This window comes from Apiotrichum porosum, assembly GCF_003942205.1.
Source record: "Apiotrichum porosum strain DSM 27194 chromosome Unknown scaffold_3, whole genome shotgun sequence".
Classification (NCBI taxonomy): domain Eukaryota; kingdom Fungi; phylum Basidiomycota; class Tremellomycetes; order Trichosporonales; family Trichosporonaceae; genus Apiotrichum; species Apiotrichum porosum.
Window position 1 is genome coordinate 2820178 of NW_021167110.1, and position 27997 is coordinate 2848174.

The following is a 27997-nucleotide window of genomic DNA, read 5'->3' on the forward strand; positions in this document are numbered from 1 at the left end:
GAACTAGCCTGAAGTCTATATACTGTACGGTATGATGCAAACGCAAGTAAGTTTACAGTGCACCCCTCCAACCCAGCTCCTCATCTCTTGCCCCCCTGTTTAAGAATACGTGCCGGACATACAGTTCCCGAACGGTTGACGGCGGAACAAAGAGAGACTAACATTTGGGGTTTGGTTTAACGTGTCGAGGCAGCACTGCCGGGAGGAGGTTTTGTATTTGGCTCAGGCAACAGACAGCATTGAGAGACACCCCTTGATTTGAGAGTGTTATACAGCCAGACTGAAGAGCCCCCCAGTAAGGCGGGTACCCGCAGCTGGGAGTATGGTATGGAGGTGACTTCACGAGAGATGGAAGGACATGGTAATGATCCGTTAAGCGACGATATCCCGATTAACAGGCCGTTTGTAATAAGCTAATCAGGCTTCCATAGGTAATAATTTGATTCCGTCCGTCCCTGTCTTTCCCCTCCCCGCCTACAGCGTCATGTTCGCCAATTCATCTCCTCTCTGCAACATCCCGTCTAGACATATCACAACCGCCTTGACATCTCATCTGCCCCACACACCTCGACCAGGCCTCCATCTAGGCCACACCCTCCCTCCCCTCCATCCTCTTGACCCCCTCCTTTACTTGTCTCGTGTCGCCCACTCCTTGCCTCGCCCAATCCATCCCGTCTCAGCCACGGGGACACTGCACCACCCACCACATCCCTTCCTAGGCTCTCCACCTTTCCTTCGTCCCATCTCTCCACCCCATATCTTCCAGCCATGTACGTCTCCTTCCTCCAACCGTATATCCCCGCAGCTCCGCCCAACCTTCCGTCAAGCACTTGTGCTCGTTGACGTGCGAGGGAATGCCGCTCTGGAGCTGTTTCGCACGTTCGTGATCGCTGATGGCCTGTACAGGAACTATGTCCAACTGGAGAAGCTCGGCGAGGGCACGTATGCTACCGTTTACAAGGTGAGATAGGTCGCCGCTTTCGGACTCAATAGCTGACACACCGTAGGGTCGGTCACGGACAACGTCTGAGATTGTTGCGCTCAAGGAGATCCACCTCGATGCCGAAGAGGGCACGCCGAGTACGGCCATCCGCGAGATCAGCTTGATGAAGGGTGCGTGTATATATGTACACTCTTGGTACAGGCGAACGGCTACTGATGGAGGGACCAGAGCTCAAGCACGTCAACATTGTTCGCCTGCACGATGTCATCCACACCGAGTCCAAGCTTGTTCTCATCTTCGAAGTGGGTAGAATGGTGTAGAGTTGGAGCGCGTGGGTGGCGCCGCTGACGCGTATTGCGCCTTTTTTACAGTACTGCGAGCAAGACCTGAAACGCTACATGGACACCCACGGCGACCGTGGTGCGCTCCCCCTCAACACTGTCAAGAACTTTACCTGGCAGCTCCTCAACGTGGGTGGCGGCTCTGTGATAGCAGCTTGATCTGACGCACGTAGGGCATTTCGTTCTGCCATGCCAACCGCGTGCTCCACCGTGACCTCAAGCCCCAGAACCTGCTCATCAACCGCCGCGGCGACCTCAAGATTGGTGACTTTGGTCTCGCGCGCGCGTTTGGCGTGCCCGTGAATACGTTCAGTAACGAGGTGGGTGGCGTGGCGATTAGACCGTTCGAGCTAACCCTTCTAGGTCGTGACCCTTTGGTACCGTGCCCCCGACGTGCTCCTCGGCTCGAGGACGTACAGCACCAGCATCGACATTTGGAGTGTTGGCTGCATGTGAGCTTTTCTGAGATCCGATCTGGTTCGAAGCTGACGTGACAGCTTTGCCGAGATGATTACGGGCTACCCCCTCTTCCGTGGCCGTGACAACAACGACCAGCTTGTCCAGATCATGAAGATTGTCGGTACTCCCTCGGACGCCACTCTGCAGCAGATCAAGATGAACTCGCCCGAGATCCAGCTCAAGCAGCCTCTTAGCAAGCACCCCAAGCAGCCGCTCCACGCCATTGTCCCCAAGGCACCACGAGACGCCATTGCCCTCCTCGAGCACCTGCTGCAGTTTGAGCCCAACAGGCGGTTTGACGCCAACGAGGCCCTCGCCCACCCGTACTTTACCAGTGGACCCATCACCCCGGCCGTTGTCGCGCCCAACGTCTCGACCTCGACAGCCTCCCTCGCTCTGCCCGCGCGCGTCGCTGCAAGGGCAAACCAGGCTTCGGCCGCCGTTCAGGCTCAGCAGCAGCAGCAACAACAGGCCGCCGCCGCTCAGCAGCAAGCCGCTGCTGCCCAGGCTCAAGCCCAGGCTCAGGCTCAAGCCCAGGCGCAGGCGCAGGCTCAAGCTCAGGCCCAGGCCCAGGCGCAACAGGCTGCCATGGCTCAGCAGCAGCAGTACAACATGATGCTCGCCGAGCAGGCGCGCCAGCAGCAGCAGGGATACTATGGTGAGCTCCAGCGCTGTGCGATCACGAGCTCCCGCTGACCACTCTAGCCGACCCCGCAATGCAGGCTCAAGCGCAGGCGCAGGCTGCCGCGCAGATGCAGCTCGCGCAGGCTCAGGCCCACGCGCAGGCTCAGGCCCAGGCCCGCATGGACCCGAATGTGGGTTACACCCGTCGCCGCTGAGTAGTCCCCAAGTGTCCAGTTGGGTGTATGGGGCTGTTTTGTTTTGTGTCTCGTTGAAGGCTTGAAGAACACATCAAGCTGGAAGCAAGCATAGCGCAAGACCGCCCAGAAAAGGAAGACTGGAAACATGGGGCTCGCGGCTGGAAGAGGCTTAGCGTGCTGACAAGACAACAGCAACAGCAGTACTACATGAACAACGGACAGTACTAAGAACAACGGCCTGGGTGGGAGCGACCGCATTACATTGTTTTACTACAAAAATCACGCAAATTTAAAAGAGAGAGCGAGCAACGATACAGCGGGGATTGATTAGACTGAGATGGGAGGGGGAGGGCCTACAGGCGGGCACACAGCCAGCTCTGCAAGGAGCTCATGTGGTGGGAAGCTCGAGAGGTTGATAGGGCTTGGCTGGTAGTGGTGTATGAGATGGCTATGTTTGCGCATGCACGTTGTGGAGTGGACGGGAAGGTAGATGGTATGGCGTAGGAGGTGCTCGCAGAATGCCCGGACGACGATGATGTGGGGGGACCAGTACCGAGCACCCGCTGAAGCTTTCGCCCCGGCTTCACCTAGTAACCAACCACACGCCTATACCATGGTCTTAAGGTAATACATCGGGTTTCTCTCTCCCTCTCTACATGGATATATCGCCCTCACTGCTCGCAGACATGCACACTTATCCCTAGCAGCCCACCGCACAAAAGGCCAGACGCAGACCCAGACCCAGTACGCAGCTTCACAGCCCGTGGTGCACACGAGACTCGCCCTCAACCTCAACTCTAAGCATGAGACAAACGCGCTTAGAGAGCCGTTCCACGCTCGAGGTTTGCTTTGATACTGCAGTCACGCGTCAGCTAATGCAACTCGCCAGGACACGCCAGCTGAAACATACTCTTTGGTGTACTTGTCAAAGTAGCGCGCGACCTTCTTGTTGAAGTGCTTGTTGCGCTTGTTGATGTACGTGACATCGCCAGTGTCGTCGTCGTCCTCCTTCTTCCTGCGCTTGTTGGCCATGCTGCAATGAGTCAGTTCGGTGTCCATTGTGGCAAACTGGGAGTTGCTGCTTTCGGGGACGACACCCAGCAAACCCCAGCCCAACTCTCCACGTGCTTGACTCACCCCTTGTTGATACCATCCATGACGCGATCAATAGCCTCTTCGCTGGGCTTGTTGTCGCCGTAGCTGAGAGTGTCGGCGGTGCGGTAAAGGTCCTCGGCGGCGGTGAGCTTGCCGGACATCTTGGAAGGACCCGCAGCGGCCAGAGCAGAGCTTGTCATGCCCAGGGGAACCAAGGTGCCGGGGGCGAGGCCAAGGGCGGCCTCCTTTTGCCTCGAGTAGCCGACGAGGTCGACCTTGGTGCCGCGCACTCGCCTCTCGTAGCGCTTGAACGCGTCGTCGTTTTCGTCTGGAGAGGGTTAGTGAGTGGGTCGGTCGGGACGGGGCGGGGCGGGGGTGCGCCGAGGACACATCTGACACACTCTCGGTGCTGTTACTGGTTCCCTGCGAGCACCGAGCATCGAGGACGGACCCCAGCGCAAACGCCTGACCCCTGCGCACATTCGCGCGGGCGCGGCTCCACACGCCATCACACTGTTCTCACTCACTGTGGAATGACGAGTCACCCCTCGCCTTGGACTCGTCCTGCTTCTTCTCCCACCGCTCATTCTGCTCAATGCTCCACTTCCAAGCCTTGCGGCGCTCGAGGTCCTCGCCCGTCTCGTCGGCATCGGCCTTGAGTCGCAGAGTCTGCGCGAGCTTGCGCTGCTTCTCAAGCCGCTGCAGCTCGCGGGCGGTGACCTTGGACTTTTGGTGGTCCTCGACGAGGTCGCGGCGGTTGGCGGCGGTGGTTGCGTTCTGTTAGGTAAAAGCGTCAGCAGCCATTGACACGTGAGATTAGAAAACCGTTACGTACCATGCGAAGACGCAGCTCCTTGAGCTTTGCTTGCCTGTCGGCGAGGGTAGGCTTTGCTGAGCCGCTGTCATCCTCGGCGGCCTCGGCGCCATCCTCGTCCTCGTCCTCGACACCGTCAACACCACCCTCCACGTCCTCGTCTTCCTCCTCCTCAGTCTCCTCCACGGTCTCCTCCACGGTCTCCTCCACTGGAACAGCGCGCTGGGTCACCTCGTCGTCGGTGGTCGAGGATGTGAGCTGGGAACGCGAACGTGAAGAGCGGAGCGCTGGCGAGGGGCTTGGGGCGGCGCTCTTAACGTCGCGCGCCTTGCGGGGAGGCATGGTGGCAAAGGGGTGTGGGTGAGGAGGGTGCGGCGCAGAGCAGGCGAGAGGGTGTGCGAGTGGTGGATGGAAGAACCGGGGGGTTGGTGGATAGATGGATGGAGGATGAAGGAGAATGAATGTGTGAGCCCAGTTGGGTGGCGATCAGTCGGAAAGGCGGCATGGGAGCGAATTTCCCAAAGGGGCAAATTCATGACAGAGTGTGGCATTTTCGTGCATCCACCTCGCTTTCGGTCAAGAGACATCGTTTCGTGCGTCGTGTACTGCTTCGATGCATGCACAACAACGGCTCGAGTGGATGGAAACAAAAGGCACACATTTATCGGATCACTTGAGAAGCCGAATGCGCATGCGCAGGGCTCGTGGGCGGCCCCATCACTCTGCAAAGGGCCGGCCGTCTTCTCGCCGGCCAGCCGGGCGACACGGTTGTGTTGTGCGTCTTCCCTTTGTGTCGTCGTCTTCCTCTCATCTCATCCTCTCATCCTCTCTCAACATCTCATCACCTCAACATCTCTCTCTCTCTCTCTCTCGCCTGTGTACTCTACCACCGTCAACACACCCACCCATCCTCCTTCTCCCCCCCTCTCACCCTCCCCATCTGTACATACGCACCCCCTCTTCTTCGTCGGCTTTGTCCGTGCTGTGTGGGGTAGTAGCCTGGGGTATCCAACCCTCCTCTTAGTCACCATCGTGTTAGTCTAGTTCCCTGCACATCCCCGCCTGCTCCCCACCCCCTCTCTCGACCCCCTCGCGTCCCCCCTCTCAGTAGCCTCCTCAGTAGCACTCTTTCAGACCTTCTACCACCACCGTTTTCATCACCGCCTGTACCACCTTCCTCGCCACCCATTCCGTCTTCTCTCCCCGTCTTCCTCGCCTTCCTTGCTTTCCTTCCTTCCTTCCTTCCTCCCCCACACCCTTCATACCACCATGGACTCGACCATTTCCCTCGAGCACACCGACACTCTCCGTGGCCTGCGCGCCCGCGAGATTGACCTGGTGATGCGTCTCTGTCACTCGGATGCCCCTAGGTGAGTACCATGATCCCCCCAAGTGGATCTGCCTGGTGGAGGGTGTGTGTGTGCATGTTTGCGGGGTTTGATGCGGACGGTTGCTTCCTTTGCGTGTCAGCATGTCCCCATTGTTCCGAGTCTACTCGGCGGGGGCGAGAAGGTCGTCTACCTTTTCAGGTATTCCCCTCACACATGCCTCCTCTTGTCCCCATTGTGCTCATGCTTCGCTCTCCACTTTGCTGTCTCTGCCTTGTGCTCCTGTGCTGATGCTTCCTAGTGCCTACTGGACATCAAGCAGCCTCGAGTTCCCCGCGCCTGTCTGTGGCATTGTCCGTGCAGACACCCACACTGTCGGCCAGCGCGTCGCCGTCCTCCAGTTCACCCTTTTCAACTGGGTCTGCGCGGAAGGCCGCTCTCGCTACTTTCCACGTCGCACCCAAGACACCAACCTCTGGACCGCTCCAGGCGACACTCCAAAGTACTCTGGCGACGTGCTGCTCCCAGGCCTCGCCCCCACTGGCCAGCTCTACGACCTCATCCCGTCCACCGCCATCGAGGCCAACCAGATGGCCGTCCGCTGCCAGCGTCCGGACACTGCAGTGAGCGCCGCCGCCGCCAACCGCGCGCGTCGTGAGCAGGAGCTTGTGCTGTGAGTTTGTCTTGGGGGAGCACGACGCGCGTCCGCATGCCGTCGGGTCTGTCATGCCCTGTCGAGTGTGTGCACGGATGTGGCGTCGCGCCACCGGCGCACAGATCGTCGCTTCGTTTGTACTGACAATTCCCGATAGCGAGACCGAACGTGCGGTAAAGGCTCAGCAACACGCAGCCGCTGCTCTTGTCGCCGCATCGTCGACGACGCCTGCCATTGCCACTCCCAAAGATACCCACGCTTCTCCGGCTCCTCTCGCTCCTCGTACTCCTCGTACTTCCCCGACTCCCGATTCCAGCGCCATACCCGAGCCAGTCCAGCGCCACCAAACCGAAGACCAGCGGCTCTGTCTCAACCCTCTCCGCTTCTCCCTCCCAGGCCCACCCGTCGTCCTGGGACATGCGAGCTCGGCCGTAGACCCTGCTCCAGGAAGTGGTCGCTTCTCGGCATCTACCTCTCCTTCCCACACGGTCTCTTCCCTCGCCTCGTCGCTGGGTACCGACCCGGGCTTCCCGTCCTGGGTGCACACCATCCCCGGAGGGCTCGGAGGCAGTCTCCCAAGTCTCTACAACGGCAGCCTCCCAAGCAGCTACGGTAGCAGTCTCTCAAGCATCTACAGCAGCAGCCCTGCACGCGGTCCCGGTGGCAACCTTCTGGGGGGCTTTGGTCGGTTTGCCACCACTCCGACTCCTACCATCAAGGACCATTCCCCCGTTGGGCTCGGTCTTGACGGCCTGGGCTCGCTCGACCTCTCCTTTGGCAAGATTGATCTCGTTGGCGCGACCGAAGCTTCGAGCTTGACCTCTGGACTCCGTGACGGCGACTGGGGTGAGTTCATCCGGTTGCAGTTGGGAACTGATGGAGCAGTCTGTCCTTGCGGCACCCACAACTTCAGTGCTCGCACGTTCTGTGTCAGGTGAGTGTGGCAGCCGCAGGTCATTAGCTCACTCACCAGGACCGACTGTCGCTTCTCCCGCGCCACCACCGAGACTCCTCCTGCCCAGACGGCCACCCAGTCCAACGCCGTTCAGCTCCGCTCTGCTCTCGGCGACCCGGGAGACTGGTACTGCGACTTCTGCGGGCTCTGCAGTGGGTTAAATGTCATGTGCGCTCATATCTGACCCAGCAGACTGGACGCGCCGCACGTTCTGTCTCCGCTGCTGTCCTCTTCACCCGGACAACATTGGTGAGTTACATTTCTGTGGGTCTCGCCTAACTTGCCCAGAGGAGGCCATCACCAAGGGCCTGGTCAGCCACGATGACCCTATCATCAACATTCTCGGCTACGGCGACAAGCGCGCTCGCGCGCTCAAGAAGGGTCGCAGCGGTCCCGCCACGCACTGTGCGTGCTTTGGTCCTCACCACGGCACTCGCTGCCCGAACGCCGGCCGCGGTATCACCGACGACCTCTGGCGCCTGTACCTCGACAGCCAGGTTCCCGTCATGAACTCTGCCCCTCCCCCTCCTTCCCGCGAGCGTGAACGTGAGCGTGAGCGCGAGCATAGCCAGCACCGCGACAACGGCCGCCAGCACCGTGAGCATGAGCGTGAGCAGCGTCCTCCTACGCTCAAGCTCGCGGCCACGGCCCTGGCGCCGACCAAGGTCCCTGCTTCGGCGTCGTCCACGCCGGCCACTCCGGTTGGCACTCCCGTGCGCGCCTCGGCCCGCAACCACCACCACCACGGCCGTCGCCGCCGCTCCTAGGCGCGCGCGCCCATTCCCTCCAAGGCCAGCCCAAGCAGGCCATCATCAAGGTCCCCCGGCCTCGTCACGTCCCCGCTTGACGAGGCCATCGTTCGTAAAGGTCACACCAAGGTCACAAAGGATCAAGGAACCACCTGCTTCCAGCCACGCGGATCCGGAGGCCTCCCCCCATCCCCCACCTGTCCCCCACCACCGTCCCGCATCACCCCACTCCTCACCCCCACCACGCCACCTGGCCTCGCCACCGCAGAGCCTAAGCTCTGGCAGACTTGCTCTAGCGCCAACTCGTTTTCAATCCCACTGTTCGAACACTGTCTGAACATTCTGTCCCCCGCAACCTGTCATCTATTGTCCGCCCTATTTTCCGCCATTTCGTCAATAATCTGTCCGAGAAAGCAGCTCTGTAAGAGAAAGGAGGAAAGGAGTATGGAACGGGGAGGAGCGTGAGCATGAGCATGAGCATGCACCTGTGTTAAAGTGATAGACTGGAGCACACATCGTAGCAGAGCTAGCAGAGGCTACCAACCTAACGGCACGTCAGCCCCAAGTCAGGTGTATCTCAAGCCGCGTCAGCCCCTTCTCGTCCGTCACCACCAGCAAAAACACAGTTTTCCCACAAAGCACAGAGCTGCATGGGTCATGGCCGTGGCCGTACAACACATGGATAAAAGGATAGGCAGGCCATAAAAAGAACGGCACAGTTTTGAACACCCCTTGTTTTGACTTCTATCCACATTTATCTCTCTCTCCCCTCTCCTTCTCTCTCTCTCTTTTCTTCGTTTCGGCCAACTTCCTTTTTTCTTCTTCTTCTCTCTCTCTCTCTTTTTGCTCTTTTGCTTCGGGGGGGAGGGGGAAGTTGAATTGTGGGAGGGTGGTGGCGGTGGCCGTGTGGGGGGATGGGATGGTTGAGCCGTTCTCTTTGTTGGCTTCTTTGGTTGGTTGTGCGGTTGCTTTCTTCTTTCTTCCGATTTCGTTTCGTTCTCTCTCCCCGCGCGCGCGTACTATATGGGTGGTGGGTTTTGGGTCGGCGGGGTGGGGGTGTGTGTGGTGGCCTTTTCGGGAGGGGTTGGGGGGTCGGGTGACTGAGTGGAGGGTGACCGCCATCTATTCAGAGCGGGGTTTGCTTTTTCGGTCTTGTATCGATGACAATTTTGGTGGGGTGACGGGAAAATTCGACGTGATATCTTCTTCTCTCTCTTTCTCTTCTCTCACTTGGCACCGACAGCTGCACCGAGGCTGGCACGGGTCCGGCGTGGCGCCGCTGGAGGCGGGGCAACGGCCATGAGGGGTGCAACCTTTGGTGCGACCTTGGGCGGATCTGGAGCGGCCTTGGCTGCCAGAACCGTCGGCGCGGGGGCAACAGGTGTTGGGGCGACGACAGGCCTGGCGACCTGAGCAGCGGGGGGCACAGGTTGGCGCACAGCTGCGACGGGGGCCGCGTGGGCATTGCCTGGTGCAGTAGCGACAACAGGGGCCGGACGAGCGGCAGCCGCCGTCGGAACAGCACGAGGGACAGCCGGGTTGATGGGCTGGCGAGCTGCGTTGGCAGTAGCAGCCGCAGGGCCAGTGGCACCAACAACGACGACGGTGGCACGGCGGCGCTTGGGCTGCGGCGCACCGTCAGGCGGCGCGACCGGACCACGGACCAGCGGGCCTTTTGCACCAGCAGGTACGCCAGGACGCATGTGAGTGGGGTTGGGAGCCGAGGCGCCGCCAAGCGCGGTGAGGTTGGGTGTCGACCGCGAGTTGGCGTTGGCCGGCGGAACCATCTGGCGCGGGTGTGGCTGAGTGACGAACGGCATTCCAAAGCTCTCGGTCGACGACGTGTGGCGCAACGAAATACCAGCAAGCTCCTTGAAGAGCTGGAACAGGTCTTCGCGGAGAATGTTTGCCAGCAGCTTCGAGTCGGGAAGACCGAGCTTGCGTGCGAGCTCGCGAGCCTCGACGAGTGGGATCCAGACTCCCGGGACGCCCGGTGCGTGGTGGTGTCCCTGTGGTGAAATGAGGGGGACAGTCCTGTGCGAGGCGAGGGTGGGCGACGGCGCCTGGAGGTACTCGGCGTACTTGTTTGGGGGAACGCCAAGAGCCGTAAGGAGAGCAGTGCCGTTGACAAAGTCAGTGTCGAGACGACGAAGCACAGTGCACTTTGGGCCCTTGGGCGCCTCCCAGACGTGCGAGTAACAAGGGAGGTTGTCAATCACACACGCGTCGATACCGGGAAGCAAACGCTTGGTCGTGCCACCCGACGAGGGGGTCGAGGGCCGTGGCTGCGGCGCTGGCGTCGAGGCAGTCGTGGTAGTGGTACTGGTCGCTGTGGACGATGGCGCAGAGGACAGGCTGGACGATGACGCGACACTGGCAGTCGCAGGCGAGGATGTCGACGTACGCGCGATCGGCGAGACGGTACGGGTAGGAACCTGAGCTGGGGTCGGCGCAGGAGTCGACGACGTGGACGTGGCCGACGACGTGGCCGTTGCAGGAGTCGTCGCTGGTGCACTCGTGGTTGCCGGTGTTGGAGCAATGGGAGGCACGGAAGCTGCCTTTGGCACAAGCTTGGACGGCTCGGGCTTGGGAAGAATCCGCGGCTCGGGCTTGGGCGCAACCTTGACTTCTGGCCTGGGCGCAATCTTGACCTCGTGCGGGTGAACGGGTGCCGGCGCAATGGCGATGGGCATCGGCTTGTGCGAGACCTTGGGCGACACCACCCTGGGGGCAATGTGCTTGGGCGGCGAGGGGTTTACTGGCTTGGGAGCAATAGGGTGGTGGTGCTGCTGAGCGTGACCGCGATGGGGCTGCTGCTGTTGCTGTTGCTGGGGCTGCTGTGCAGGTGCAATGGCCACAGGGTGGTACGGCACAGGGTGCGGAGCAGGAGCAGTCGCAGCAGGTGCAGGAGGAGGCAGTGCCGGGGCAGGGAGGGGTGGGGCGGCGTGTTGCTGATCAATCTCAACCTGAGACAAGGCCGAGTCGAGCATCATCATGGTAGTCTGGCTGGGTGGCGAAAGAAGCGCCTTGGGGTCCAGCGAGGTGAGCTCGGGCGGCGGCGAAATCTGCAGCGCGAGTGGCGACAAGGTCAATGACGAGGTCATGTCGGGCACAATGTCCGAGGCACCCCAAGTGCCTGAGCCGTTGTTGGGAGTCTCGATCCAGGGCGAGGATTGGTGAGGTTCAGCAGCCGGAGGGTTGGGTGGCGAGAGGACTGGGGACTGGGAGCCCGAGCCGCTGGCTGTAGCGTCGGCGAAAGCGCGGCGGCATGCTTGCCAGCGACGGTGGTTCTCCTCGGCTTCGGCCCTCTTCTGGGCACGGTACTGCTCCTCGCGTTCTTCTGCCTCGACGCGGGCCATTTCCAGATCCGCGGCACCGATTGCGTCCTCGAGCTCAATGTCAATGTCGATGGTCTCAGGCTCGGGGTGCGTGGGGGTCTCGAGCACCAGGACCTCGGACGACACGGGGGACGGCACGGGAGTGGGGCGAGAGTCGGCCTTGCGGGGTGTCGAGCGGTTGCGACGCGTGCATGACCGGAGACTGCGCTTGCGCACCAGTGGCGGCGGTGTAGGCTTGGGGATGAACCCGGACAGGGGAATGATCGGGTTGTTGACGCCAATGCTACCCCAGTTGCCACTGCACCGCGATGGGTCGTGCCGAGCTACGCGGCCACGGCCACGGAGTGGTGTGCGGTCCACCTTTGCAGCGCAAGGGAGCCACTCGTCCAGCTCCTCGATCGACAAGCTCTCGGGGCCCAAAAGGAACTCTTGTGCGTTGTCCGAGTCGTCAAACTCGTACGGCGTAAGCTCGGACGAGCCTGACGAAGGTGATGGTGCTGAGGCAGTCGACTCGCGAGATGCCTGGAAGAGAAGGCTGGTGTCGTCGGGCTCGGTGCTCGAGGTAGCCGCCGGGGACGGGTAGTAGTCTTCAGGCTCTTGCTTGATGAGGAGCGACGAAGCCTGGGCCCACTCGGCGGTCTGCAGCTGGCGGTCGCGCTCTGGCGTGGTAATCTCGCCACCGAGGGTCGAGCCAACCTCGACATCCGAAAACGTGTCCTCGGCGTGCACGGGAAGCTGACCCGACTCGTCGAGCCAGGCCTCGTCGTCGGGAGAAACGTCAACGTCCATCTCCATGCTCCTGTCCACATCGCGCGCGTAACGCGACAGGTACTGGGTCGGGCTGGTCTCAACAAAGGCTGGGAGAGAGCGACCGTTCATGCTAGGCGACGAGACGGGGCTCGACAGCGCCCAAGCTGGCAAAGCTGCGGGACAGGCGACATTCTTGAGCTTGCCCTGGAACACGGCGTTGATGGTGGAGGAGCTGTCAGCGACGCTGGAGCTGTCCGACTGGCCCTGGCGGTTGTCGAGCTGGTTGAACGATGGTCCACAAGGGTTGGCAACGGCACCTTCCTCGTACGGGAACAGCTCGCGCATGGCAGTGGTGGCTGCCGAGAGCTTGGGGTCGTCATCCTGAGGCCAGGAGCCAGAAAGGACCTCGTCATCGTCAGCCTTGATCATGAGGCCCGAGCTGTTGCCCCAGTCCTCGCATAGCTCATCGTCCGAGCTCGAGCTAGACGCATCGAACGCGAGGGGTTCGGTCTTGTTGCGCGCGGCCCAGATGGTGTTGTCGAGAGAGTGGTGAGGGAAGGGAGACTGTAGCAATGTCGGGAGAGGCAGTGTGGCAGTGGTGAGGGGCGAGAAAAACAAGACGCCCAGAGGAGAGTGCGCAGGTGGTGCAGGGCGGGATGGTGGCGCCTGTGGAGGGAAGCGCGTCGATCCAGCACCGGCGGCGAGTGGTGGTAGCACAATGTGCCGTGGCTGCCTGTGACGCGACGCGGCGGCGGCGGCTGTCATGTCGTCATCGGAATCCGAAGAGTCGGAGTCTGACGAGTCGAGGACGCTAGTGTGCTTGCGCTGGTGCTTGCGAGACGGTGGAGGCGGCGTGGAGAACAGCATGGGAGTGACCGACGACTCGACGGTAACGCTACGCGACGATCGCATGCTCTCGCCAACATCGCTGTCCTCACCTGGCGTTGCCGGTGGTGTACCAGGCGTAGTACCTGGCGTTGCGTCTCCAGCCGCTGCCGAAAGTCGCAACTTTATGCGAGGGACAGGAGGAGGCACCGTGGCGTCGCTGGCGGCCGAGGCGGCGGCTGGTGTTTGCTCCTTATCCTTCTTGTCCTTTCGCCTCGTGTCTTCCTTCTTGGGTTTGATCGTCTTTGGCCTGGGCGCAGCGGGTTTGCGAACGGTCGTCTTGGGAACAACGATTCCCGCAAAGGGGTTGCGCCATTTTGCCTTTCCCACTTCTGACGAGAGGAACCACACTGGGCCCTTTGGGCGTGCTGGGCCCTCGAACGCGGTGGGGTGTAGGGCCGGTCCGAGCACCGCCTCTGCTGTCGAGCCTGCGAGCTGGTACTTTTGAACGAGCGGTCTGCGGGTTGGAGTCGCCTTTGAGCAACGACTCTGGTGCATGCGGATTGCGTTCTGAATCATGGTTGCTGGCGCGACCGCGACTGACGGTGGGCGCAGCCAGCCACGTTCAAACGCAATTGAAGCAAGTTCGTCGGGTGACAGTGCGAGGTTTCCCTGAAGGTGTCAGCCGATCAACTCACACACAAGCGGTATCCATCCACGCGCGCGCGCGGTGCGTGCGGGTCCGACAAAGGGGTTTGGGGTCGCGGGGGCTAGCTCGAAGACGCCCATGCAGCATGCAGCACGCAGCAACAGGAGAAATTTACTCACCAGTCCAGCGGTGGCGGCACAGATGGCCATGAGGACGTCGTCGGCCTCGTCTTCGTCTGCGACACCACAGTGTTCGCTTCCTCCGAATTCGGATGGGAAGGGGCAGGGCGTCCGGTCGCGCGCGTTGAGCGCATTGCGGAGCCCGTGCGCCTTGGGCGCAACATGGCTCTTGGGGATGCCTGCGGAGCGAGTCGAGTGATGAGACGCTGCCGGTGACGACGCACGATCCACACCGCCCGAGCTTGCCGGTGACGCCGCGGCGGAAGTCGACGCCGAGGCCGACGAAGACGGGGCGGTCGCTGCGGCCGCAAGGGAACGCCGCGCACTGGAGCGCGTGCCCCGTGTGCGCGACGGTCCGGCGACGGGGGTGGCGACGCCTGCCGCGCCGCTGCTGGGAGACGGCACGGCCCCGGCAAGAGCCGGGCTCAAAGTGGTGGCCGGGATGGGGGTCGAAGGGTTGCTTGCTGTCGCGGTGGGCCTCGCAAGGCGGGCCATACCGCGGCGGTGCGGTCTGGGGTGGGGAGAAGGAAAAGGAAGGAAGGTGAGGGGGTGTGTTGGTGGTTGGTGGGTGGAGCGGAGGGGCCGGCCGGTCGAGGTCTAGGTCAGATCACGAACGGAGAGGGACGATGAGAGCCCCGGCGCTATTGAACACCGGTGCCAAGGAGGCGCGCGCTGGGTGGCGAGCAAAATAATTTGCGAGAGCGCGATGCCGGGTCTAGTAGTTGTTGGGGGCAAGGAAGGGAAGGAAAGGAGGGAACGTGGGGTGGGGGGTGGGTGGGTTTGTGTGACGGCGTGAGATAGGGGTGGTGGCGAGCCGGCCGCCGAGTGTGTGTGTGTGTTGCGTAGGTGAACCCTTTTTGGTAGGAGGATAGGCCGGGGGAGGAGGATGCACCAGACCTTGTCAGTCGGGGTTTGCCAGGCTCAGCCGGTGGATGCGGGTGAGGATGGTGTGGCCCGGTGGAAGGAAAGGGGAGGATGATGGGATGGTGGATGTGGGGGTTGTGGGAAGTTGCGAGCAGAGCAGACGGGGGAAAAGTCTCGGACCGCGTGTGGGTTGACGGGGGTTGACGGGGGGTGACGGGGGTCGCTCGCTTGTTTTGGTGGGTCGGTGGGGGTTAGGCACACACCACAGAGACAACGGAGGTTTGCGGTCTGTGCTGGGGGAGAGGGATGGGGGGAGTGATGGCCGCAAGTGATGTGATGTGTGTGGTGTGCACGCAGTCTCTCCCTCTTTGGTACAGCGCCTTTCGGACAGAATCGAACTCGGCTGGGTGGGGCTGGTGGGGTGGGGGTGGGTATGGGGTAGACGGTCGATTGACTGGACGACCAGAGTGCGCGCGCGCGAGACAAGACGGAATGTGCGTGGAGTAGGCGGAGGGAGGCGGCGGACGGAGGGGGGAGGAGAGGGGAGGGGAGGAGGGAAGAGGGGGGGAAGGGAGGGGGGAGACGGGGGTGGTGTGGTGTGGTGTGCAGGTGAGTTGTGGTGGTGTGTGTGATATGCAGAGAGCAAAGAGCAAGAAACAGATTATTGGACTGGGGTGGGGGTCGGGTGGGTGCGAATTGGATCCTCGAGCGAGAGAGACGTTTCCTTTCCTTTGCCTTCCTTCCCTCTCCATATGCTCTGCCCCCTCCTCCGTCCGTCCGTCCGTTTCCTCGGACGTACACTGTACCCAGTCGCGCCGCGCCGTCAGAGGCAGCTCCGCTCTCGGCTCTCCCTGGGTGACATGGGTGACGGGAGAGAGAGGGGGGGTCATTCTGTGCGTATTTTTCCCTATGCTCTCTGTCATTTCTCGGCTCGGATGCCCGCCCGACTGATTAAACTGACGTGACTGGCACAGAGAGCGAAAAAAAAAAAAAAGGTGGGCCCGCACTTTGCCAGCCAGCCAGGCCGAATTCTATAGGTTTGTTTTATTTGGCTTTTGGGCTTGAACGGTGAGAGATTGGGTGGTGTCGTCGACACTGCCCGCCCGCCTGCCCGCCCCAGCTGCCCTCATCCCCCTCCCTGAAGGTTTACATTGACTGTGGCGTCACTTTGCACGCGCGCGCGCGCGCGCTGAAAGCTCAAAGTGGGTGAGCTCCACCACCCCTTCGGTCCAGCCGCAACCCCCCACCGGCTGCACCCTGTTCGCCCGTCCCCACCCGACATGCCCGCATGCAGAAGAGAAGAGACAAGACGACAAGACGACACGAGCGCGCCTGCCAAATGGGACAATTTACTCGAGCCCCCAAATACAACTGGCCAACAGGCCAACTGGTGTGCCTTCCACGGGACACGTTGCTGCCCATATATCTTTCCTACGGCCTACGGTCCGAGCCGAGGCCTTTTCAAAACCCAGATCTCGCCAAAATGTCGCCTCACACGTCAGAGCGCTCAGAGCAGTCCCTGCACGCGTGAGACACCGGCAGCACCAGCGCGTCATCCTCCCTCCCCCTCCTTAGTGTCATGCTGGAATGCTCTCTATACATTGCTGCTATCTTGCACTATGGGGACGATGCCTAGTGCTGTTGTTGTTTTTTGTATGTGTGCTGCTTCTTCTACTCGGCCTTCTTCTTCCCCTTGTCGCTCTCCGCAAGCGAGATCCACAGAGCGACAAACACGAGGAACGCGGCAGACGTGCTCAGCGCACCCGTGTAGAACGGGTACGCGCCCACAATGAAACGCGGGTGCTCGTCGTGACGCAGAGGGACAACAGACGCCTTGTCAAACGTGTCCAGGTACGTCCAGCCAGGACGGAAGTAGGACACGGCAAACTTGAACACACCGTGGCGGTCAGGAGCACGGAACTCGACAGCGTAGGTCGTGTCCTCGGCAGTCGACGACGCCTCGACGAGCGAGGTGCGGATGTGCGGGTCAAGCATCGTAAACTCGAGCTGCAGGTCCGAAACAGAAAAGGGAGACCAAGCCGAAGTGCCGTTGGCAGCAGTGGTGTGCTGCGAAAGGGTGATCTCGTAGCTCTAAATAAATCGGTTCAGCGCGATCCGTTGGTATCCCATCCATCCTCTACTCACAACATTGTCGTTCTTGGTGTACTCCTCGCGGGGCTCAGTCTCGGCCGAGCGGTGGTGGTGGGTGTCGACAACACGGATCACACCAGTCTCCTGGAACAGCCACTTGGTGAGGTCCTCGACAACAGCGCGGTTACCAGTCTCAGTACTGCGGACACGGGGGTGTCAGCACAGGTCCCTCTTCCCCTCCCGCAGTCAACACCGCTTGCTACTCACCCGTCGAGCTTCTTGCCCCACCACTTGTCCGAGAGGAGCTCGGGGGACGCGACAAAGCCGATACGGACGTTCTCGCGGTTCTGCATGGCAGCCACGAGCGACACCTTGGAGCCCGCAAGCTGGATCTCGGCGCCGGGCTTGGTCTCGACAGCGGCCTTGCCGTCCTTGTCGCCGACATACGACGTCGAGGGAGCCGACACAATGTCAAGGAGGAATGGGTTGGCACCCGTCTTGAAGCCCGTAGCGTGCGGGACCACGAGGGGTCCGCTCTGCTTGAGCGTCTGCTGAGAGAAGACGGGGACGGGAGCCACGAGCGAGTCGCGCGCGCACACCAGGTCCGCGTCGCTGCCGCCGCCAACGTGCGAGAACGCATCCAGCACCTCGGATCCAGCGGGCACGGGCTCAATGTCGTACTCGCGCAGGGTAGCCGCCTGCACCGCGTCGAGACCGGGCGAGAGAATGTGCAGAGTGTTGAGGTACTGGCCCTGGGCGGCAAGGATGTTCTGGGGAGTGAATGCGGGCGAGAAGGCTTGTGAATGTCAGCTTGTGATGACACCTAGCAATTTCAGCAGACGTACCGCGTGTCTCAGGCGCAAAGATGATCAGGTGGTCATACAGGGGCACGCCGTAGCCCTCGAGCATGGTCGTGTCGGCCTTGGGCTCGGAGAAGGTGACCTCGAAGCCGCGCTCTGGACATTAGCTCAAACCGTTGATGTGTGTCTTTTGCAGGCAGCTGAAACAACTTTGAAGACAGCTGCCCCACTATGCGACCCACCCTGGAGGCTCGCAAAGAACTTGTCATAGCCAGTCTCATACTTCTTGTCGCGAACGACGAGCAGGCGGTCGCCAGCGGCCGAGCGCGCCGCGGCGGTGCTGGCAGCGAGGAGGACCGAGAGGGCCGCGAGCGGGGAGAAGGATGTCGCACGCATAACCGCTACTAGCTGTTGCTGGCTGCGGGGAGGGTTTTCGTAACGAGCGTGGGGGGATAGGGGAGTATGGACAAGAAGGATGCTCGACAACACGACAGAGGACCCAGAGGTAGTCGTCACGTCGTCGTCCTCGAGCCCACGCAGCACGCAGCATGTCTCCACGTCGCGGCTGCGGGGTAAATGATTAGGTAATGTGGAAGAGCTCATTAGTACTTTGTAATAAACACGTGGCCGTTGTAATACTCGGCTGACTGCGCTAATGGCTACATTAGGTCACTCACCTGCGGGTGCCACAACGCTGATAATTCCGATCCACCTTTTGCGTTGCGCTGTGTGGATTTTTGGGTGCAGGACGTCATAGATGAGATCGATGAGAAAGGAGACATCCCACCACCACACACACCCACAACACAAACAACATGTCCACTCCCGAGATCCTTCTCTTCGCCCGCGGCGTCGTCGCCCTCCTGGACCTCTGGCCGGCGCTCACCATCGCCGTCCGCGAGCAGTGGGGCGGCCACGAGTCGGCCGACAAGAAGACGTGGCTCGCATCCGAGCTCATTGACGCGTTCGAGTCGGCCGTTGTCGACACCCCCGAGGGCCCCCGTCTCGACCCCAGCACTGCCGCCGAGCCCCCACTCGACATTGACCAGCTCGCCGACATGCTCACCCAGGTCATGAGCGACGAGTTTGAGGCCGCCATCGAGGACGGCAGTGTCGACCCCTTGGCCACGGACATTCTCCGCCTGTGGCGTGACGTCGTTGCCCCCACCCAGCGCCCGGCCGAGGAGACTGTCGGTGCCCTTGAGCGCAAGGCCGCCGAGGTCAGCCGCCAGGGTGTCGCTGCTACTTCGGGTGGTGGTGCCCACGAGGTCGACGAGAACGGCGAGGAGTGGGAGAGCGACTCGGACGACGACGAGGACGACGGCGTGCCCCAGCTCGTTCCCGCCGAGGAGCAGCAGCCCCGCGAGCGCGAGGAGCCCATCGTCGACGACGACGGATTCACCCTTGTCCAGAAGCCCCGCCGCCGCTAAGCAGAGCGCCCTTTGGACACACCAATTACCCATCGATTCGACCTTGCATGACACCCAAAAAACAACCCGGGACTCCTCCCACCTCCCCTCCCCACCTCCCCTCCCCACCTCCCCCCCCCAGCAGGCCTCTTTGCTGCCGTGTACCATTATAGAGACTAATCATGATGATTCCCATGCATGCGCCATGCGCCAGCTCCTCCCACCTCTTCGCTTCTCATGCTCGACCACCTCCAGACCGTGACGGTGGCGGCATGAGAGAAGCGATAGAGGTGGTCGAGCTGGTCGACTGGGCACGCTGGGATGTGTCGTGTGCTAACTCCTTTCCTTTTCCTTTGTCCATCCCCGTTTCCCTCTCCATTCCGGCGTTCCCGACAGCGCCATCGTTCACACTCCCATCTCTCCACTCGTCCTCCACTTCCCCACTTCCCTCACATCACACCGCATCACACACGCCTAGTCCCACATCCCCCAATCCATCCCCATCCATCGTCTCACTCGGTTTCCCCCATCAGCTGACCCAACTCGGTGCGCACCAACATGGATGTCTCGTCACCACCCCGTTGTCGTTGGGACGCTTTCATGGTTGGTTGTCCGGGTGGGGTGAGTTGGATGGGTGTCTGTCGAGAAGGCTGCAGTATAGTGCGTACACTGGTATAAACTGCTCTGCCACATCGCACTGGCGCACTGGGGGGGTCTCGTCGGGTCACCCAAAATTGGTGCCGCTGTATGCTGTACGTGGTGGGAGAGAGCTCAGGAGAGCGGTGGAATGCGACTAGGACGGCAATTAGTGCCTTGTGTCTCTCCAGTCGCTCTTTTCGGGTCGCGGCTGCTGCTGCTGCTGCTGCGCTTTGCTTTGCTTGCAATTGCTGGGCAACAAAAAAGGGTGTGATATGGATGCATGTATACACTTTTTTTTCTGTCCAGCACGCGCGTGGATGGGAAAAAGGAAGACGTGACCCGACCAGAACAGATCCATTTACTGCGGGATATTTGGTGCCGATTGCCACCTGTTGCGTCATTTTAACCCACACGGGGAGGAGGAGGCGTTGGGCGCCAAGAAGCGACAGACAGTGAGCCAAAGGTGCATTTGGGTTTCATATGACGTGCAAGCGTATCGGGGGCAGCAGCTGCTGCTGGCGGCTGTCCGGCTGGCGGGCGCGATCGACAGCGGTACAGCGGTATATATTGGACGCGTGTCAGACACGCCACGACCACTCTCTCTCTCTCCATCTCTCCATCTTCTACATCCACACCGTTACGCATCCAACCCCACCCACAATGTCCTTCCTCGACAACATCAAGAACCAGGCCTCGTCGCTCGGCGGCGGCGCCCAGGGCCAGCAGCAGGGCCAGCAGGCTCCCCAGGCCGCCGCTGGTGCCTCCACCGGCCAGCAGGACGCTCTCGGTAGGTCGCACAAGGGGGAGCCAACGTCGTGCATTCTTGGCTAACCACCCGTCCCTCTGCAGACAAGGGCATCGGCAGCATCCTCACCAAGGCCGGCCACGGCCAGTCGAACGAGACCACTGAGAAGATCTCGGACGGTGTCCGCAGCGCCTTCAAGAAGGTAAGTGTATAAGTGATAGCGGTGGTTGTGCACGCCCCCCGTCCGTCGATCCCGCCGCAGCTGACACGTTTCCCTAGGCGACTGGCAAGGACGTTCCCATTGCGGACAAGCAGTAAACTGCTGTGGGAGAGCGAGACGCCTGCGTGGCTATTTGTTTATATACATGCGTCTGGGTCCACTAGTGAAGGAGATGATGAATGCGTGTGAAGTACCTCATACCGTCGTGGGTGCATGCCGTGTGCATGCCGCCGACGTCAGAACGTGATCCCGGGCGGGGGCTGGCTCGCTTACTGAATTGCCCCCGCTCCGGGGGTTGTGGGGCACTGCTGAGCTTCTCCAGTGTTGCGGACCATTTGATGTGGGGGGAGAGGGGGAGGGCACACTGGCCAAACGTCCGCTCCCTTTTGTCCCATTCCTCCTCGTTGTCCAACAACAACAACAACAACCACCCACACCATGGGCCCCTACCGCACATGCGATCGCTGTCGGCGAAGAAAGGTGCGTCTCGGCCTACAGTCTCATTCGTCCCCGCCGCCGGCTGGCAGCTCACACAGAGAAACAGGCCAAATGCGTTCCCTCGGACGAAGTCATGGGTGACACATTCAAGTGCACAAACTGCGTTCACGGCAAGTTTGCCTGCACGTTTGACATTGGCTACAAAAAGGCGGGACGTCGCCCTCGGTGAGTGGTGGTGGACCAATCCTGTCTGGCGGCATACGATCACTGATGGCGATAGATACTCTGAAGGTGGACCTGGACCGATGCGGACCTCTGCGACACAGGTTGCGCAGTCCAGTTCTATTCCACGGCCAGTGATGCCCACCGCCAGCCGCTCAGCCGGTCCGTCAAGCCCGCCATTCCTGTACCAGAATGCCGGGACGTCGGGTCCAGCAGATCCTGGTGGACAGTCGGCAGATCTTATTTCACAAGAGAGCATCCTCAATGCGCTTGCCGACTCTGGCCCACGACGCGCTTCGCTCCAGTGGGAAACCGCTCCGCTAGAGCTGTCACCAGTAGAATTCTCCCTCCAGCCAACACCAACGACTGTCGACCAGACACTTCCTGCCGGGTCTCTTGCGCAAGACAATGCCGCAGGTGGTCTCCTTCCCGCGGGTGACATTACAAACAGCCAGCTGGCAACATCATCCACACACATTGTCTTTCCAGACGCCCCCATCAACCGCCACTCTCAAGTCGAAGACATTGCTCCTTGGCCGGTGATTACATTCTTTCTGACGCTGTACCTGCAGTACATGCACTCGCTCTTTCCCATCGTCCACAAACCCAGCTTCCATCAAATCGTTACCATGCGGACAGACCGTTCTGATCGCAATGCCCGCGCCTTGATTTGCGCCCTGGGTGAGCCGTGGCTATCGCCAGGCAGCTCGTTTTATCCGTGCTGACCCATCTCAGTTGCATACACAATTGGGCAGGCCCCGCTCAACCGCATGGAGGGTGAATACTCTCGCGAAGAGCTGGCCCGTTTACAGCGTCGCTGTCACCGAGGCAGCCTTGTGCTTCTCGACAGGGCGTACGACACGGTCACCTTGCAGCATGTCGGCGTGGTGATGGCCAACTTCTTCTGCTCCCAGTCCCTGGGACAAGACCACAGGGCCCAAGTCTACCTGAGCGAGGCGTGCCACCTCATCCACATTATTCGCCTGGAGCATGCACAGCAACAGCCGGAAGAAATCGACTTTATCGAACGCGAAATGTTCCGCCGAATGTGGTGGCACGTCTATGCCCTGGACATTACCGAAGCGGCAGCCGGCAGCGTGATCCACATGAACGACTATGAGGGCATGGTGCCGACCCCGCTCGTGGTGGACGACGAGTACATTACATCCCAAGGCGCATTCGAGCAACCGCCTTCGTCCATTTCGTACATGGCGGGCTTTAACGGTTGTGTCCAAATCTTCCCGATGCTCGCACGGTGTCTGATTCGAGACAGGCGGCTGCGACTGCACCTCGCTGCCGGCAACAGCCTTCCCGAGGGCGACGACCTGCATGCCGACTTGGCCTTTGTGGAGCTTGTACAGCGGCAGCTGGACGAACACGTGGAGCAGCTGCCAACAGAGCTGCAACCTCAGTCCCAGCAAGACGACAACGGCGCTCGAAACGAGGTCCGCCAGTCGGTGCTTGGTATGCAGAGAGCCAACATCCTCGTCACGGAGACGTGTGTCCGTCTGGCACTGCTCGACTTTGTCACCGACCTGGTCGTACCTCGAGTCTCCGCAGAGAGGTCCGAACTCGCACGCAAGGCGTACGCGACACTTTCAAGTATCCCCATCGAAGACCTGGCGGCCAACGGCCACAGCATTGTGAGTGTGCGCGCTCGGGGCCTCCTGCGTCCAATGCTGACAGAGGGGAAGCGTGGCAAGATTTTCCGCATCGTGGCCGCCCTGTTGCGGTCGTCAGACATGGACGATGCTTGGGCAAACACGGTGCACGATTGGTGGTCACTGGTGGGTTACCGGAACTCTTGGCAAAAAGCAAGGCAACGTTCTCACTCTCGTCCAGTTTTCACGAGTCAACTTTGTGCAGTTTGCACCCCAGACCATGCTTCTCCATTCGGCGGGAGCAAGTCCCGAGCGAGAAGGGTTCGGACAAAAGTATTGAGCACGTTAATGGAAGAAGGCAGCTGTGTAGAGTGAGACCGTGGAGTTGGTATTGGGCTGTCTTGTTGATATCGCGCGGCAACGTTTGAACTCGTATATGTATGGCGGCGCCAGGTTCGTTTTGTCGAACTTGGTGCACTGTACAGATCAGCCTGGTGACGCCGCCTTGCACCGCTACAAATCCTGTGCAATGCGCTCCTCGAGAACTGCTTCTTGATGCACATTAGCGGCGCGGATGATCACTCCCTTTGACCCAGACTCCAAGAAAGCCACAGTGGAGCGACTCCACGACGGACTGCTTGAGAGTGAAAGCACCCCGATTGTTGTTGTTCTCGCAGCGCTCGGTGGCGGCTGCCATACTTTTGATATTAGATCCCGTATCGCCCGTGTTGATCCTAATCCCATACGATAGCACATCAAAACAACCATCAACACAGCACAATGATCAGTGAATACAACAACAACATTGCGAGCATACATCCACCACAGTCTGGATCTCTCCGCTCTACATGAAAATGGCGGTTTCCACCAGCTCGTTCTTCCACCCCCGGAGCGCGGCCGAGGTGCCCGCAACCCCCCTTGCCTTCCCGCGCAACAACTGGCTCAGCCTGGAGGCATTCGGGTTCCCGCCGTACAACACGCGCGAGTACAAGTACGAGGCGTGCTGGGCAGCCGCCGAGGCGAGCATGTCGTGGTCACGCACGCTGGGCGTCGCTGCAGAGGTCGATACCGACGGGACGCCGTACGTACCGGCGGTGCCTCGCGCGCCTGCCGTGGACGTTGTCGACGACACGGTGTTCATGCTCGCGCTCTTTGACAAGGTGCACGAGATGTACGTACAAGGTGTCGTCTATTGCAAACAACATATCTAACCATGGCAGCATGTGGTACGCCAGCATGCGCGCGGTGTTCGACAAGAACCGCACCCGCCAGACGGCCCTGCAGTGGACGACGTGGACCGACGACCTGGTTGAGAGCGTGTACGACACAGTAAATTCACCATTCCCCTACCCGGATAGCTGACGGCCAGGCATGCAAGACGCTGAAGAAAACTCCAGGTCGTGAACGTCCGGCCCCCACGTTCGAAGAAGTGTATTGGTTCGTGCGAGACGCGCTCGATGTGTGTGGTGACGAATGGGACCTGGTCGCGCGCCCGCCGCGGCGCCCAGAGGGGTACATCCCGTTCCCGACCAGTGTGCTCGGCCGCTTCGCCGCAACGTACGCCCAGCACTCATACGTCGAAGTCATCGACGTCCCCGGCGCAGAGGAGCGCCTTGTCACAGTCCCCGCCAGCGCGGACGTGCCGGCCCCGTGGCAGCCCGTGGAGGAGGGGGCCGTGTACGCCGCCAGTGGGCTCCACGCCGCCCTCAAGCTGAAGGACGCGTACCGCGCTGAGCAGGATGCCTTCTACGACGACTTTGAGCACGCAACCCTGCAGTGCGACCCCCTTTCTGGAGCTCAGCTGGACGCCGCCATTCCTCCGACTCCCTCCGCCCCGACTGTGTCATCGGCTCCGACTCGCACACCGCTCCCCGACCTTGGCTAGGTTCCTACACCGCCTCCTCGCTTGCCATGAAGTGCCTCCGCATGGTATAAGCACTGCCGGTTTCAATGTTGTTCATATTATCTGTGTATGTACTTCGTCCATTGATGGTCGTCGCCGCGTCTGGAAGGAATCTATGGCCGAGTGGCCCTTAGATTGTTCCCCAGCGTCAGTGAAACTTGCTGAGTTGGAGGGGATCAAGAAGCCGCCATTCCCGAGCGACGTGCGGGTGGTGGCAGGCGAAGAAAATCGCTTTCTCATTTGCAGGCAGGCAGCATTGAACAAAGGCGCGTTGATGGTGAGCCTCGAGGCAACACGGTGGGTGGAGAGATTGGACCAGGGTTTAGGACTGCTTGCTGGAAGGCAGCATGTCAGACAATCTTCTGCGGGGTGGGAGTTACGTGACCCCGGTAGTTCAAACCGTCAAACCTAACGATCCAGCGCAGTCTGTGGGGTCTGCGCTATGGTGTTTTAGCACAACAGCGGTGCCATACTGGTGCAGAGCACATACTCAACCCCAGGTCAGACACAATAGTGTTGCCGCAAGTATTTTTCCCGAAGCCCAAGTTTCGTGCTGCCTTGCCCTCGTTTCAGTCCCCAGAGGGCTGCCGAGATTTCGGAGCGCGCACGCGTCCTTGTGGTGAGCACACGGGTATCACGGATCCTGAGATCCATGCTTACAGTTCTAGTGGCCCTGCTCCATGTGGATTTTTCACCTCAGCGGTCCCGTGGCTAGCACCCATCGTTGCAGTGGCCTTGGGAAATTTATCTGTGGGCTTCTGCCTGCTCCAGTTGTGTACCCTGCCAGAACAAGTCCTCCTTGGGGGTTAGAATCTGATCTGGTGTGCGGTTGCGTCACAACCTCCTGTGCGGTTCGATTTGTGGCGGTGTCTCACGCTTCCTTCCCCCCCCTTTTCCTTTCCTTCTATCTCTGTTTCCAATTGTTTACCAAAATGGAACGGGTCAGTCATGGGAAGGCATGGCCAGACATGGCCGTGCTCGCGAACTGGCTCTGATCATTGGTCTCAAGGGCAATATTGCATTCCTTGGGCGCATTGCATTCACTTATTACGGAAACCTGCCCCCCATTACTTCTCACTGTTGACCGCGGCAATGTGCTTGATGTCATCGTCGACGTTGACAACGGTGGTGCTGAACTTGCGTGCAGGGACGCCATTCTCAAAGAGAATGTCAATCTCACGGTAGCTGCGGTCCTTGAATTCTGGCAGATAGAAGTAGCACCACGTGCAAATGAGGATGCAGGGCGCTGACCAGAAGAAGGCGGTCTTGCCTCCCCAGTTCCAAGCCGTCGCGTTGATCATGTACGGGTTGATGATACCAGCAGGGATAGCGAGGATGTCAAAGGTGAGACGTCCGAGTCCGACCGTCTTGGAGCGGAGCTGAGTGGACGAACACTCGGAAACAACAGTGAACGCGACGGGTCCTGGTAAAAGTCAGTTCCTGAATCAGCCTCGAGTACGCACCGATGGTCAGTCCGTAAATGCCCACCCAGAGGAGCAGGAAGGCGGCCTGGCCCCAAAGGGCGCCCTTGTGGCCGTGGTCGACGGCGACGGCACAGAAGCCCATGGCAAGGAGACACGAGGCCATGCCAGAGAGGCCGAAAAGGAAGATCTTGCGGCGACCCACGCGGGACATGAGGAACCAGGCGATTATCACGCCGACGAGGGCAATGCCAGACTGGCCCAGACCAAAGCGGAAGGCGGCACTGTATTGTCAGCAGACGTTCCAGCGCAAGTGGCAGTGATCGGCGCCTTGGGGATCCACCACTCCAAACACGCTTCCGACTCACGTGGTAGGGAGACCAGCCTGCACGAAGAAGAAGGTCGAATTCCACGAGAGAACGGCACCGCAAAGGATCTGGCACGAAAAGGCCATGCAGGCAATCTGGGTGCGGCGGAAGTTGACACCGCGGAAGCAGTCACGGAAACGGGCGCCAGCGGTGGCCTGCTTTTCCAGCTCGTCGGTACGGATCATCATGGCAACCGTCTTGCGGCCAATGTCGGGGTCGGAGCCAGCGTAGAGACGGTTGATGGCCTTTTCAGCCTCTTCAATGCGTCCCTTGCGCGTGAGCCACCAGGGCGACTCTGGGGCAAACAGCATGCCGGTAATGAGGGGAACGGGCCAGAGCCACTGGAGCGCCCAGGGGAGCATGTAGCCAATGACCTGGTCCTGGCGCGGGACGAGCCACGCGTTGACGACGGTAGTGTCGATGAGACCACCAATGGTCCAAACAAGCTGGATGAACGAAGTCATGTAGGAACGGAGCTGAATAGGGGTGATCTCGGACGCGTACGTCACGGCCATCATCGACATCGAACCCCAAACGTAGCCCATGCAGAGGTTGGACGCGAGGAGAACCTTGATGTTGGGCGAGAAGACCATCATGCCGACAAAGCCAGTGTAAAGGATCATGTTCGTAACTGCAGGGTGTTAGCACCAGACCCCGACAGGCAGCACTCACTCATGGACCAACGGAAACCAGTCTTGTCGCACTGCCACGAGGCAACAACGACACCAAAGATACAGCCCACCGAGGACATTTCACCAATGGCCATCTGCCAATCGGCAGGGATGTAGTACTTCTGGAGCTCTGGAAAAAAGAGTCAGCCAAAGCATTCCCAAGACGACGGGGCGGTGGGATCGGTGAATTTTAAAATTGATTTTTCGGGGTTTGTTTGCACCCCTTCCCAAACGTTGCCTGAACTCACCGTCTGACCAAAATCCGTACTTCTCCAAGAATGGTTCGAGTACCCAATAGCTTCCCGAGGGCGAACCATAGCCTTCCATTAGAATCGTCCAACAGGCGACGGAGCTCCACAGGATGGACTAAAGAGTTTGGTAAGCTGAGGTTTCGGAGTTGACTCGCGACAACTCACGGGATAGTAGTTCCTGATAGCCTCCTTGATGGTCATGCCACGCTGAACATTCTCGGCGTCTGCAATGTCTTGGTTGAGGTCGTACTCCTCCTTGGAGAACTCGGGGCCATCCTCAACGTGTGTGATAGCGTGCTTTCCATCCTTGGCCTGGTCCAGAACAACTTCTTCCTGGTAGGTGTGCTCATCGGCAGCCTGGACCGAGTCGATGAAACCGATTCCTCCCGAAGGGTTTCCGGGATTGGCACCGCTCATGTTGTCTAAGGGTGCGTGTGTATGTGTTGTCGAGGA

General features: G+C 60.3%; 10 protein-coding genes across 10 annotated transcripts; 6 read left to right on the top strand and 4 right to left on the bottom strand.

Annotated features, from left to right (window-relative positions):
* Positions 1-768: 768 nt before the first annotated feature.
* On the top strand, positions 769-2792 carry PHO85 (negative regulator of the PHO system; the record flags this gene model as incomplete). Its single annotated transcript, XM_028622073.1, has 10 exons — positions 769-791; positions 907-961; positions 1008-1113; positions 1172-1245; positions 1315-1413; positions 1458-1604; positions 1648-1736; positions 1782-2401; positions 2449-2558; positions 2757-2792. 10 exons carry the CDS (start codon positions 769-771, stop codon positions 2790-2792), a joined length of 1359 nt encoding a protein of 452 aa, XP_028478525.1.
* Positions 2793-3382: 590 nt separating this feature from the next.
* Positions 3383-4815, bottom strand: EHS24_006671 (uncharacterized protein; the record flags this gene model as incomplete). Its single annotated transcript, XM_028622074.1, has 5 exons — positions 3383-3419; positions 3475-3597; positions 3702-3987; positions 4187-4436; positions 4495-4815. The coding sequence occupies 5 exons, from the start codon at positions 4813-4815 to the stop codon at positions 3383-3385; spliced, it is 1017 nt and encodes a 338-aa protein (XP_028478526.1).
* A 927-nt stretch (positions 4816-5742) lies between these two features.
* Positions 5743-8258, top strand: EHS24_006672 (uncharacterized protein; the record flags this gene model as incomplete). The annotated part of the gene is made up of 8 exons (XM_028622075.1): positions 5743-5843; positions 6103-6474; positions 6614-7302; positions 7342-7390; positions 7430-7563; positions 7604-7660; positions 7700-7963; positions 8029-8258. 8 exons carry the CDS (start codon positions 5743-5745, stop codon positions 8256-8258), a joined length of 1896 nt encoding a protein of 631 aa, XP_028478527.1.
* Positions 8259-9386: 1128 nt separating this feature from the next.
* On the bottom strand, positions 9387-14396 carry EHS24_006673 (uncharacterized protein; the record flags this gene model as incomplete). Its single annotated transcript, XM_028622076.1, has 3 exons — positions 9387-13745; positions 13902-14080; positions 14126-14396. 3 exons carry the CDS (start codon positions 14394-14396, stop codon positions 9387-9389), a joined length of 4809 nt encoding a protein of 1602 aa, XP_028478528.1.
* A 2040-nt stretch (positions 14397-16436) lies between these two features.
* Positions 16437-18052, bottom strand: WBP1 (oligosaccharyl transferase glycoprotein complex, beta subunit; the record flags this gene model as incomplete). Its single annotated transcript, XM_028622077.1, has 5 exons — positions 16437-16856; positions 16911-17055; positions 17124-17652; positions 17702-17812; positions 17899-18052. 5 exons carry the CDS (start codon positions 18050-18052, stop codon positions 16437-16439), a joined length of 1359 nt encoding a protein of 452 aa, XP_028478529.1.
* A 419-nt stretch (positions 18053-18471) lies between these two features.
* On the top strand, positions 18472-19086 carry EHS24_006675 (uncharacterized protein; the record flags this gene model as incomplete). Its single annotated transcript, XM_028622078.1, has 1 exon — positions 18472-19086. The coding sequence occupies one exon, from the start codon at positions 18472-18474 to the stop codon at positions 19084-19086; it is 615 nt and encodes a 204-aa protein (XP_028478530.1).
* Positions 19087-20364: 1278 nt separating this feature from the next.
* EHS24_006676 (uncharacterized protein) lies at positions 20365-20767 on the top strand (the record flags this gene model as incomplete). The annotated part of the gene is made up of 3 exons (XM_028622079.1): positions 20365-20491; positions 20554-20651; positions 20729-20767. The coding sequence occupies 3 exons, from the start codon at positions 20365-20367 to the stop codon at positions 20765-20767; spliced, it is 264 nt and encodes an 87-aa protein (XP_028478531.1).
* Positions 20768-21124: 357 nt separating this feature from the next.
* Positions 21125-23270, top strand: EHS24_006677 (uncharacterized protein; the record flags this gene model as incomplete). The annotated part of the gene is made up of 6 exons (XM_028622080.1): positions 21125-21149; positions 21206-21332; positions 21388-22010; positions 22065-22972; positions 23024-23116; positions 23172-23270. The coding sequence occupies 6 exons, from the start codon at positions 21125-21127 to the stop codon at positions 23268-23270; spliced, it is 1875 nt and encodes a 624-aa protein (XP_028478532.1).
* A 514-nt stretch (positions 23271-23784) lies between these two features.
* On the top strand, positions 23785-24815 carry EHS24_006678 (uncharacterized protein; the record flags this gene model as incomplete). The annotated part of the gene is made up of 3 exons (XM_028622081.1): positions 23785-24101; positions 24151-24259; positions 24309-24815. 3 exons carry the CDS (start codon positions 23785-23787, stop codon positions 24813-24815), a joined length of 933 nt encoding a protein of 310 aa, XP_028478533.1.
* A 1085-nt stretch (positions 24816-25900) lies between these two features.
* EHS24_006679 (uncharacterized protein) lies at positions 25901-27961 on the bottom strand (the record flags this gene model as incomplete). The annotated part of the gene is made up of 6 exons (XM_028622082.1): positions 25901-26256; positions 26297-26538; positions 26623-27253; positions 27295-27423; positions 27542-27659; positions 27710-27961. 6 exons carry the CDS (start codon positions 27959-27961, stop codon positions 25901-25903), a joined length of 1728 nt encoding a protein of 575 aa, XP_028478534.1.
* Positions 27962-27997: the final 36 nt, after the last annotated feature.